The sequence below is a fragment of the Lygodium microphyllum genome, chromosome 13 (genome assembly GCF_053477565.2).
Source record: "Lygodium microphyllum isolate KBCC chromosome 13, Lygodium_microphyllum_v1.1.10, whole genome shotgun sequence".
Classification (NCBI taxonomy): domain Eukaryota; kingdom Viridiplantae; phylum Streptophyta; class Polypodiopsida; order Schizaeales; family Lygodiaceae; genus Lygodium; species Lygodium microphyllum.
The window spans coordinates 119,297,987-119,309,723 of record NC_141147.1 but is presented as its reverse complement, the minus strand read 5'-3'; the positions used below and the strand labels follow the sequence as shown (position 1 = coordinate 119,309,723).

Genomic DNA, 11,737 nt, shown 5'->3' with positions numbered 1-11,737 from the left:
GGGAGAATGATGGTTGGAAAGGATAAACAAAAGATAAACAATGTAGGAAAGGAGCAAGCGAGTCAGCTGAAAGGGAAGGAAATAACCCGATGGGGGTTGAGTAGAGACCCCGCAAAGGCGCACAGAGACACAGAGAGAGAGAGAGAGCGCGCGAGCGCTACTACTATAAAAGGGCAGGTGCTGGCTCATCCCTTCCCATTCGTTGGCTTAGTACTCTCACACACACACACACACACACACACTCTCTCTCTTTTTCTCTCATTCTCTGTGTCTGCGCGCGCTTCCCTATATCATGGCCAGCTTCTCTCGCTTCCCTGCCATTGCCAGCGTTGGCGAGCTCAAGGTGGACTGGCTCGAGACTGCGTCGGCACACCACATCAAGCTCGATGTACCAGGTGACCAGCAGAGCTCCCTCTTGCACGTAGAATCAAAGTGTCATAGCTTCTTCGAAGCGATTTTACGTGTGAAAATCTCATTATGAAGTACGTATGTGGCGATGCTCATTGGCATTTTCCATGTGATTCGACGATTGACTAGATGAATACATTGGCTGGTGGTTGGTATAATGAATGCATTGGTTATGGTTGGTAGTCTTACCATTATTTGAATGGACAATCGACATGACTTTGTCATAGCTTTTGAAGGGTGAATCGACATGACATTGTCAAGGAGCTAGAAGTGGTTTGAGGTGACTAAATGATGTAAATCTCATTATGATTTGTTAAGTGTAATATTCTTTCATTTGGGGGATGTCAAACGTGATTTGCTATATTGCATTTAAATAACCTCTGAACAGTCCAGAATCAGAATTGATTTAATGCTGTTTCAGACACTTGCTTGGTGAGGTTACCACCCTCACCTGTTCTTGCTTGTGGGCAGCAAACAACTGCTCCTGTTCCTAGAGAAAAGAGGCTCTTGCCTTATGCAAAAACAACATATTCCACACAGTTGTACCTAAATCAGAAGAAAGACCCTTGATTCTGGAGCATATACCAAATCACGCTTGACATCCCCCAAATAAAATGGGAATTCATTTGGGGAATGTCAAGCGTGATTTGGTATATTACATTAAGTGATTTTACATGTGGAAATCTCCTAATGAAGTAAGTAAATGGCAAACCTCATTGGCATTTTCCACGTGAAAACGATGTTAAATCATTGGCTAGAGCTAGAGTAGCTTACACTCACCGTTAGATAATTTGTCAACTATGACCACCTTTAAATAGTAGGCTTCTCAATGTTATGTACATAATGTGTAAGCTATACTTTAACGATGTGACCTTCATATTGAAATAATCTGCCCAATTATAATATCTTTCAATGGTAAGAGGGTTCTTGATGTATCAACAATATCATCAAACAATACCCCACATGAAGAAGTGTTTGAAATTGTGTTGTTTTTTGTAGGTTTGACCAAGGACGACATAAGCTTACAAATGCTCCCGGGCAATGTGCTTCAAATTATTGGTGTGCACATCAACGAGCTAGAAAGGACTAGAGACTATATAATTGAGTACAGTATTGAGAGGCCTCAAGGTAGCTTTCTTCGCCAATTCCAGCTACCAGACAACATTATTTTGGACAAAATAAGAGCCCAAGATGAAGCTGGTGTTGTTACCATCACTGTACCAAAAAAGAAATCCATCATTAGGCAGATCCCCATAATGAGCAAATACTGAGAAAGTGTGATCTCTCTTTTGCATTAGCTCATAAAAAAGGCTTCATGCAAGATAGGCATCGCCTATTTACACTTTGAAAATCATAAGGCTTCATAAGTATCGACCTATCTAACAGGTCATTATGAGTGTATCCCCCCTCCAAAAAAAAAAAATTGAGAGTTGACATGCTTTACATTATCTACTAAGAGTCTCTCTCTCTCTCTCTCTCTCTCTCTCTCTCTCTCTCTCTCTCTCTCTCATTTTTCTTCTTGAAAGAGGTTGATGTAATTTTCGAACTCCAAATTACTTTATGAGTAAGAGGTCTGTAATCTCGTAGATATTGAGACATTTTACTTGTATGCTAATACACAATTATCTGTAAATTGATACTTGGGCTCTCAAATATGACAATTTTACTTGTTCTTTAAATAACTTAAGTAGGTACGTGTTACGATAGATAAACATGACAAACCCAATGAATGATGCATGATTTATTATGTAACTATAATACCCATAGTATACCATTGTCTCAACATGACAATTGTAGTTGCTCATAGAGCGAAGGGAGTAATTGAATGCAAGGCCGGTACTAGAAGGCTACAATAATCGCAAGGGAGTTTAAGGAATGGAGGTGTAATCAATCCAAATCTCCCTCTTCATTCATTTATGCATAATCTTCAGCCTCTAGAGTTGACAGGACTACAACATGATATAAGCTACCTAGCCATCCTAGTAGGCATGGTTCCATGGCCTTATAAGGCATTTTTACGACAATGGAATCTACATCAAACAAAGTAGGAAATGTCATCTCGTGAGATAGAGCAAGTACACACAAGCTACCAAGTTGGTCACAAGAACTTTGATTTTAAGAAATGGAGCAGGTGGAGAATCCCTATGGTTTTTGAGTTTACACAAGATTGTTTTGGACAAAGATTGCTTTCGAAGTCACAAAGCTTTTCAAGTATGTAAGATTGTATATTCTTGGTTTAATGTGTATTAAAGAGTAGACTTAAAGTCTTTGAGAACTTTTAAGGTCGTTGGATGGAAGGAAAAGCTTAAGGAAAGCTTTTAAAAAATTTTGCTTGCAAAACACAAAAAAAGAAGGAAAAGCAAAGCAATAAAAGCTAAAATCTTAATTGTGTTGTTCCGAAGGGGGATAAAATGGATCCAAAGGCGGCCAATCTAGTGGGGGGGGGGGGGGGGGGGGAAGCTGATTAGATATATTTCGCTTAAGGATTGATTGTGGACGGAAACAACATGGAATATTTAAGAGAGAGCCATTATTAGCGGCATTAGTGAGGCGTGCAAGTATCAAAACCATGGATTGCATCATCGACAAATTGGCGACAGGGAAGTGGATGCATTCCTTGAAAGTAAGGTAGTTGTTTGTTGATTGTAGGACACAATTCAAAGGCACTGTTAGATCCTCAGAAGGTGGGGGTCAGATATTCGTCCATTATAATAATGAAGGGCTCTTCATGATTTTTTTCATTTTTTGGTTGCTTCTTTATTTTGGCGTTATTTTGAAGGTCTGAGTTGTTCGAGTCGTTGAATAATGTGCTCAAAATTTTCACCGATAGAGAAGGGAGAATGATGGATTAAAAAGTTATACTATATCTCTTTGTGTTTTATGGGGTTGCCGATGGGTAATTTAACATATGTCATTAACAAATCCGAAGAGGAGTGGAGGAAGTTTATGGATGCATAAGGGGGTGAAGAAACGAAGTATAAGCTGGATCTGCTGATTTGAAAGGGCAGACATCAATTTTGTCTTTTTTTTAAATGTGTCTGTAAAAATGAGAATTTGTGATGATGAGAAAGAAATTTAAACTTACATAAGCTTGCACATCTCATTTTTTCAAAAATTAATTGCTACTTTATTCCTTGCAAAAATTACAAATTGTGAAAGAAATTGACTTTGAGAAAATGATCGACTCCTTGCCCTCCCCAAAAGTTTAGCAATGCTTCCTACCATCATGCAAAGGTGGAGTGGCAGAGGAGGGAATGGTACATGGCTCAACTATGCTTATTACAGAATGACTAAAAGAAAGAAAGAAATGAACGAGCATAACAAAATTTTTACAAAGTGAAAACTGTAGATATATACAAGAATGTACGCTAATGAGATATTGTAGGACTCTTCTACAAAAGCCAATCATAAAAATTAGGATTGTATTCCATGGCTACATAGTGGTTCATGTCACTTGGTTTGATGCCCATATGGGTGATATAGGTGAGAACATCTATGAGGAAATCTCATCTGTTCAAGTAGCTAGCAATGTGTAGTTCCTCCTCGCATTTCCTCCTCGCATAGTACTCTGTCCAAATATAGATGTAATAGCACATGGTCCACAAGGTGAGTTTTTCATGTGATGGCTAGTACTCGAAAGGAAGTGGGTGCAGTATAAGTGGGGTCATACTCAGTGGTTTTGATTGTTTGACATTGTTTAACGTTAATCATTATTTGACAATTGAGTCACTCCCATTGCGCCCAAAGAGTGGACCCCTTTTGACGAAATGGGCATTTGGATTTGGCTAGTTTCTCCAATTCAGCTTTTTTTTTTTAGGCCTCTATGTGGCTACACTTAAAAGATATTATTAAGTACCCCTATATGATGGCTTGCTCCTTGCTAACTTGTATGGCAATGAGTTCTTCGACAATAGAGGTGTGCTTGGTGAAGATGAATTCGTACTCCTCCCAAGAGCAAGGAAGGCTTCTCACTATGATTGCGGTGTCTTCACCTAACAGATCTAGATCCAAGTGATCATAAGTGCAAACAAATAGGGTAAAGGTATTGTCAAGACAACATATATTATTGACTATACTATCACCAATATCAAGAACATATTTGTAGCTAGTTCTAATATAAAAGGTCTCAAATATGTAGGCAGCAATTCTATAGGTGGTTGTGGTTTAACATGACCTATCAATTATATACATATACTTGACCTCACTAGAGGATTTGCTTGATTATCATTCAGCTTTGATACATGCATGTATGGAGGTGTGGTCATCATATTAGTTGAAGATGGTCTTGAGGTGTAATTGGACTTGAAGTGGAGATGAATGACGTGTCTCTTTGAGTTTGGAAAGTTGTTGTCTCTAGAACCTAATGCTTGGTGACTGTTGGGGTAGCTAGAGTCAATATTGCTGTGAGAGACATGGACTTGTGGTATTTAGGCTTCCATCTATGAGCAGATGGTGGTGGTTGATGGTTCAGATATCTTCTAGCACTCGACTATGATGGCATGGAAACATTCTGGCTGGGCACTTGATTACATGTCGGCGTGAATTGTTGGTTGCTAGAGGGAGGCACAATGGTTAGTTTAACATTAGTGTCACTAGCAATGTGAGAATGATTTTTCTTGCCTTATTGAGTTTAATGGTTCTAGTAGTGGTTATTGTGGTATTTTTGGAAGCCATACCCTAGAATTGCCTTCATAATACCCTTGTGCGCATAGTAAGCCTTACAGACCCATCACAACTTCACATGTGTTCATTTGTAGTAGTGCTAACTATTTTGTCAAGTTCCTCAATTGCAAATTTGAGATTTGGGTTGCTTCATGGCTTGAGTTTCATGGGTTGGAGACCTATTCTTGGGAACATACTTGGTGTGGGATTTTTGGGAGGTGGCTAGCCTACTTACGAATTCCTATTTATTCTTCTGAGCTTTTTGCAATTCATTCACTATTTGTTTACCCCCCACTAGAGTTGGTAGTAGATAAAAACATCAGTGGCATCACAGGCTTGACTAAAGCATGGGTGCCCTTGCTAAAATATTTTATGGTTCTAACATTGGTGAGAGCAAGTTGGATTTTTTGGGTCTCATAGTCAACATTGCATTGAGTTTGTTTTTTGAAGGTTCAACCCAACAATGTTTCCTATCCCACCCCCGTAGCATTTGGAAGTACATAAAAAATGACAAAGAGACTATCAGTATTGATGGTGATCATGACTCTTTTCTTTCCTAAGAGTAAGTATGGTTTTCCTCCATATGGAATAATTTTGGCTATGGTAAGGGCTAACTAGGGTTGTCTAATTTTTGTATAGTCATTGTACATGAGCATATTATTATCAGCCCCTTCATCAATCCATCAAGAACTTGATCTTTCTAAGTTGTGATTTGTAGCCTCAAATAGGTTGGTGCAATGGTTTCCTCATGTCTTGTGTTGGATTTCAATAATGGATACTACCTGTATGTTTATGAGTAGCAACAGCATAGGGAACCCATGTAATGGGTGCATTGGCGGGTAGTATTTCTTAATGTGACTTCCCATGAAGAAGCCTATGCCCTCTCCATCTAGGATTTCAAACTCCACCTAACTGATTCTACTAATTTGATGAACTTTGAATTGTCCTAATCCTTGGGATTTCATTTTCTATTTATGGCCCTCGATAGAATACAATAACCCTAGGTCACATATTTCAAAGTCCCGTTGTTTGACATGTTTTTCAAACAATAACTTTCTTTGTGCCTTTTCACAAATAAGGGTGTGCATGATGATAAGTTGAGTTTTAGATAACCTTTTTAGTTCAATTAAATGGTCAGTTCAGGCCTTCTAACATTTCCATCTCTCTTGCGTAGCTATCTATAGACTCAGAACAAAGAATTCAATCAGTAAGATCGCTTATGTTCTATATATTAGCTTCAATGGCATTTGTCTGATAACCATTGTAGGCAATGTGATATGCCCATAGGGTTGCTACCCACTTATTGTCCCAATCACTTCACGAAGCAGAGATAATTTTTGTCAGTGCATTGACCAAGATTTTGTTTGTTGCTTCTACTTGACCATTGGCTTAGGGATAGTATTGTAACAATTTCCAATTGATAACCAGAAAAGTAGACAACATATGCTTAATCACCTCATTGATGAAGTGTGTACCTTGATCGCTAACTAATTCAATGGGGTAGCCAAATCAAGATACCAAGTGTGACGACGACCTCTCGGTGCCGTCTTTGGGTAGGCAACACCCACCCTATGGAGCCTGCCTCATGAGGGATCACCCTCTATTCGGTAGCCCCACAGCAATGCGGAAGCGTTTTTGGAGGTAACACGGAACGCGACACGGAAAACCGCAGGTAACACGTAACGGGCAAGGTAACACGACACGGAAATGAGGTAACTCGATATGTATATTATGAAGTGCAACGGAGGCACGAGAATAATTACAAGAAGCCAAGAAGGCTAGAGGGACGAGAAAATCACAGACAGAGGGTGGACGCTATCAACTTGCATACCACGACGCCATCATGTGGGTGAGGGAGGAGTACTACCCTCATACACACCTTTAGTAGTGGTCCTTCCATCATTCTTCCTCATTTCTCATGCTTCAACCCACTTTGTAAGATAATTGGGGGCTACAATGATGTATTTTCTTGAGATTACTTTAACCCCAATATGTAAGACATGAAAAAGAAAATTCAAAAATATGAAATAATGCAAAAAAGGCAGCTAGCCAAAGGAATAAGAGAAGAAAGGCCAAAGTGCAAGGGCGACCTCAAAGGCCAAGTTGAAGACAAAGGCGCATCTTAAAATGCAAAGGTGCCACTAAAATTTTGTAAAAGAGTACTAGGCTCCCTCATGTGCAAATTGTAAATTCTAGACAGACATAGGTGAAGGGATAAGGCAACTAGAAGGGAATAGGTAATGAGGACCTTGGCAAGATGCCCAATCATGTAAAAAGAGGATCGGTGCCCAAGGGATTAAGGGCTTTTATATAAACTCAAAAAGTGAATGAGAGTCTCATTCCTTGGTGTGTGTGACTAAAGTGGTCTCTTCTTCTTCTCTTCTTCTCTCCTTCTTTCTTGCTTGTGTGTGCTTGAGAGAGGGGAAAGTGTGAGGGAGTGTCTATGTGTGAGGGTGAGGGATCTTGAAGAAGAAGCTCTCCATTATCTCCTCTCTTGTTCTTCTCTTCTTTCTCTTCTCTTGTCTCGTGTGCAACTATGGAGGATGTAGCTTGGATGTGGAGGCTTAAGGTTGCTTGAGCTCACATCTCATATCATGGAGCTACCAGTTTTCTTGAGGGAGGAGGCTACTTTTTTGGGCATCAAGGTAAGCTCACTACACCCCCATGGAATCGAAGGCGCTTCGGCTAGGTGAGAGATAGCCAATTTTGCTCTCTTGAAATGCTTGAAGCAATAAGTGGTCTATGGGTCTTGGTAGATGAGCTTGAGCTCCCACTTAATTTAGATTCCATTTGTCGGGACCAATGGATTCAAGCTTGAGCACTTGCGCGCCTCAAATCAAGAATCAAAGTATGGTTTCGAACCGGTGCTTGATATTGGTAGGAGATTTGGGGTCTTTTATCTTCAAAACAAAAAAATATTTTGGGTTTTTGATGAGTAGGCAAGTGGGATAAATCATTTCCGTAGTTGGGTTTTGATATTTGTTGCATTTAGAGTATGTCAATGATGCGGATCTAGAGCATGGCAAAGCTATGGAGATTGGAAGGTAGAGACCTGTTGAGATATCGAGATCCACTCGTGATATGCGAGGGTGACCGTTGTGCATTTATGTCACCGACTTGTCAGTTGCAGATGCGGTTGGTACACCGCCCATGAATAATAGCTAGATGACAACTATCCTTATCTACTCTAGTTCGTGGCTCAGCTAGTATGCCACCTTAGTTAGTTGAGTTTGGTTTTGAGACCCATATATAGGGTTCTTCTATTTCTATGTACTTGAGTTCTTTTTGGCTTACATAACTAAGAAGAGGAAAACTATTTTTAGCCTCCACCTCTGTGTGTATTCCCCCATTGTGTAAGCAAGAAAGCTACAAGTGAGACTCCTTCCTTCTCTCCCACAATCTTGACATGGTATTAGAGACTTGTTCATGGTAAGTGTCAAGATTGTGGGAGAGAAGGAAGGAGTCTCGCTTGAAGCTTTCTTGCTTGCACAATGGGGGAAGACACACAAGGGTGGAGGCTGAAAACAGTTTTCCTCTTCTTAGTTGTGTAAGCCAAAAAGAACTCTAGTACAAAGAAATAGAAGAACCCTATATATGGGTCTCAAACCAAACTCAACTAACTAAGGTGGCATACTAACTGAGCCACGAACTAGAGTAGATAAGGATAGCTATCATGTAGCTATTATTCATGGGCGGTGTACCAACTGCATCTGCAACCGACACGTCGGTGACATAAATACACAACGGTCACCCTGGCGTATCACGAGTGGAGCTCGATATCACCCTGGCGTATCACGAGTGGAGCTCGATATCTCAACACTCCCCCTCGAGCTCAATCCCAATTCCTCCACACCAAGCAGGTCTCTGAACTTGCGCAGCTTCTCTGCGCCCAATGCCTTCGTAAATATGTCAGCTACCTGATCCTCTGTACTGACATAAACTAGATCAATAAGACCTAGTAAAACCCTCTCTCGCACATAGTGATAATGCACCTCAATGTGCTTTGTTCTAGCATGATAGACTGGGTTATTTGCCAAGTGTATACTACTCATGTTGTCACAATAAATGACAACTGGCCCATCTGAAGGCTGATGCATATCATAAAGTAGCTTATGCAACCAAGCTACCTCACATGCAGCCATTGCTGCACCCCTGTACTCCGCCTCTGTGCTCGACAAGGCAACTGTAGGCTGTTTCTTGCTGCTCCAAGTGACTGCAGCACTCCCAAAAGAGAATACATATCCACTGGTAGATCGTCTATCAGAAATACTACCAGCCCAATCAGCATCAGTGTATCCATGCAACTGTATCTGAACCCCAGTCTCATAAAATAGTCCATACTGCAATGTGGACTTCACATACCTAAGTATGCGTCTAGCCGCATCCAAATGTGGTTTCCTTGGAGCCTGCATAAACTGACTTACCAATCCAACAGCATAGCTCAAATCTGGCCTGGTAATAGTCATATAAATCAAACTTCCTACTATGCGTCTGTACATAGTAGGGTCTTCTAGAAGCTCACCTGCATCTGTGCTCAGCTTCACATTTTGCTCCAAAGGAACTGAAATAGGCTTACAGCCTGTCATCCCATATTTGGACAGCATGTCCAATCCATACTGCCTCTGCAAGAGCTGTATCCCACTTGGTGATCTAATCACCTCAATGCCCAAGAAATAACGCAGCTCTCCCAAATCCTTCATCTCAAACTTCTGCTTCAATAGCATTTTCACATGAAGGATATCTTCATCACTGTCACCTGTCATAATCAAATCATCAACATAAATGACAAGCAGCATAATACCTTTCTCTGTTTTTCTCACATAAAGTGAGAAATCTGCCTTGGAAATCTGAAATCCAATAGTGACAAGATACTGTCCTATCTTGTCAGACCATGCTCTAGGTGCTTGCTTCAAGCCATACAAGGCTTTCTTCAACCTGCAAACAAACTCAGGATGAACAGCATGCACATAACCTGGTGGCTGCTCCATATAGACCTCTTCTTGCAAATCACCATGCAAGAAGGCATTCTTTACATCCATCTGATGTAAAGACCATCCCTTTGATGCAGCCATAGCAATGACTGCTCTTACGGTTGCCATCCTTGCAACCGGACTAAATGTTTCTTCATAGTCAATGCCATATGTTTGTGCATACCCCTTGACTACTAATCTTGCCTTGTATCTGTTCACAGAACCATCAGCATTGTGCTTCACCTTATAAACCCACTTACAGCCAATTGCATTCTTACCTTTAGGCAAAGGTACTAACTCCCATGTAGCATTTGCTTTCAAGGCATCCATTTCTTCATCCATGGCTTTCTCCCATTTTTCTTTTCCCATGGCTTGCTCAAAAGATGTGGGTTCTGTTTCCTGTATCACTTTGACCATATATGCATAGTGAATGGCTGTAAATCCATCATATTTCAGCCTATCCACAGGATACCTAGCTCTTGTAGACCTGCGCAACGTAGGTTCACTCCCAGGTGCTCTCAAAACATCCCTGGTCTTCCTTACTCCAGGTGTAACAATAGAAGGAATACCCAACTCATCATCAATGCTCTGCTCTGAGCCACTGGATTCACCATCCACATAAGAGTGACCTGCATTCACATCAAACATGGGCTGATCAACCTTCTCTTTTCCTTTTCGTGATACCTGCATACCACTATCTACATTGCTTTGAGAAGATTCTCCTGATCTCAATCTGCCTGTCCATGGCGAAGGATGTGAACCACTGCTAGAGGACGCTCCAGGTCCACTAATATTTTGTGACTGCTGCTGTGAATTCTGTGCAGCATTACCATTTTGTGCATCTACATCATCAATCACATTTACTGGTTTATACCAGCTACTCATCTCATCAAAAACAACATCTCTGCTCACTGTAAACTTACGAGTAGAAGGGTTATAGCATCTATACCCTTTTTGCTGCAGAGAGTAACCAATAAAGATGCACTTCTCAGCTTTTGGATCCAACTTGGATCTCAGCTCATCTGGCACATGTACATAGGCAATGCAACCAAAAATTTTCAAATGAGAAATATCTGGTTTCCTACCAGTATACCTCTCCTCTGGAGTCATTCCATGTATTGCTGCAGTGGGAGTCCTGTTCATTATGTAGACTGCTGTAGCAACTGCTTCAGCCCAATAAAAATCTGGCAAGTCTTTTTCATTGAGCATGGCACGAGATACCTCTCCAATATGCCTGTTTTTCCTTTCTGCAATTCCATTTTGTTGTGGGGTATAACTGCATGAATATTGCTGCTTTATGCCATGCTCCTGCAAGAACTTTGCAAACTCATTTGAGAGGTACTCTCCCCCTCCATCTGACCTTAGGCATTTTATCTGCAAGCCTGTTTCTTTTTCAACCATAGCTTTAAGAGTTTTGAAATGCCCAAAAACTTCACTTTTCTTTTTCATAAAATACACCCAAACTTTTCTGCTATAGTCATCAATAAAACTGACAAAATAATGACAGCCTCCAAGAGATGCAGCTTTAGTTGTCCACACATCAGAGTGAATTAATTCCAATGGCTTCTCACTCTCTTGAACATGTCTAGGAAATGGTTTCCTTGCCTGTTTTCCAAACTGACAGGCTTCACATACCTTATGCATTTCTGCAACCTTGAATTTGGGCAATCCTACAACAATATTTTGGGCCTGCATTG

The 11,737-nt window shown here is 40.7% G+C and overlaps 1 protein-coding gene across 1 annotated transcript; it reads left to right on the top strand.

The window, feature by feature from the left end:
- Positions 1–292: 292 nt before the first annotated feature.
- On the top strand, positions 293–1,679 carry LOC148027129 (17.4 kDa class I heat shock protein-like). Its single transcript, XM_087690393.1, has 2 exons — positions 293–395; positions 1,408–1,679. The coding sequence occupies exons 1-2, from the start codon at positions 293–295 to the stop codon at positions 1,677–1,679; spliced, it is 375 nt and encodes a 124-aa protein (XP_087546519.1).
- Positions 1,680–11,737: the final 10,058 nt, after the last annotated feature.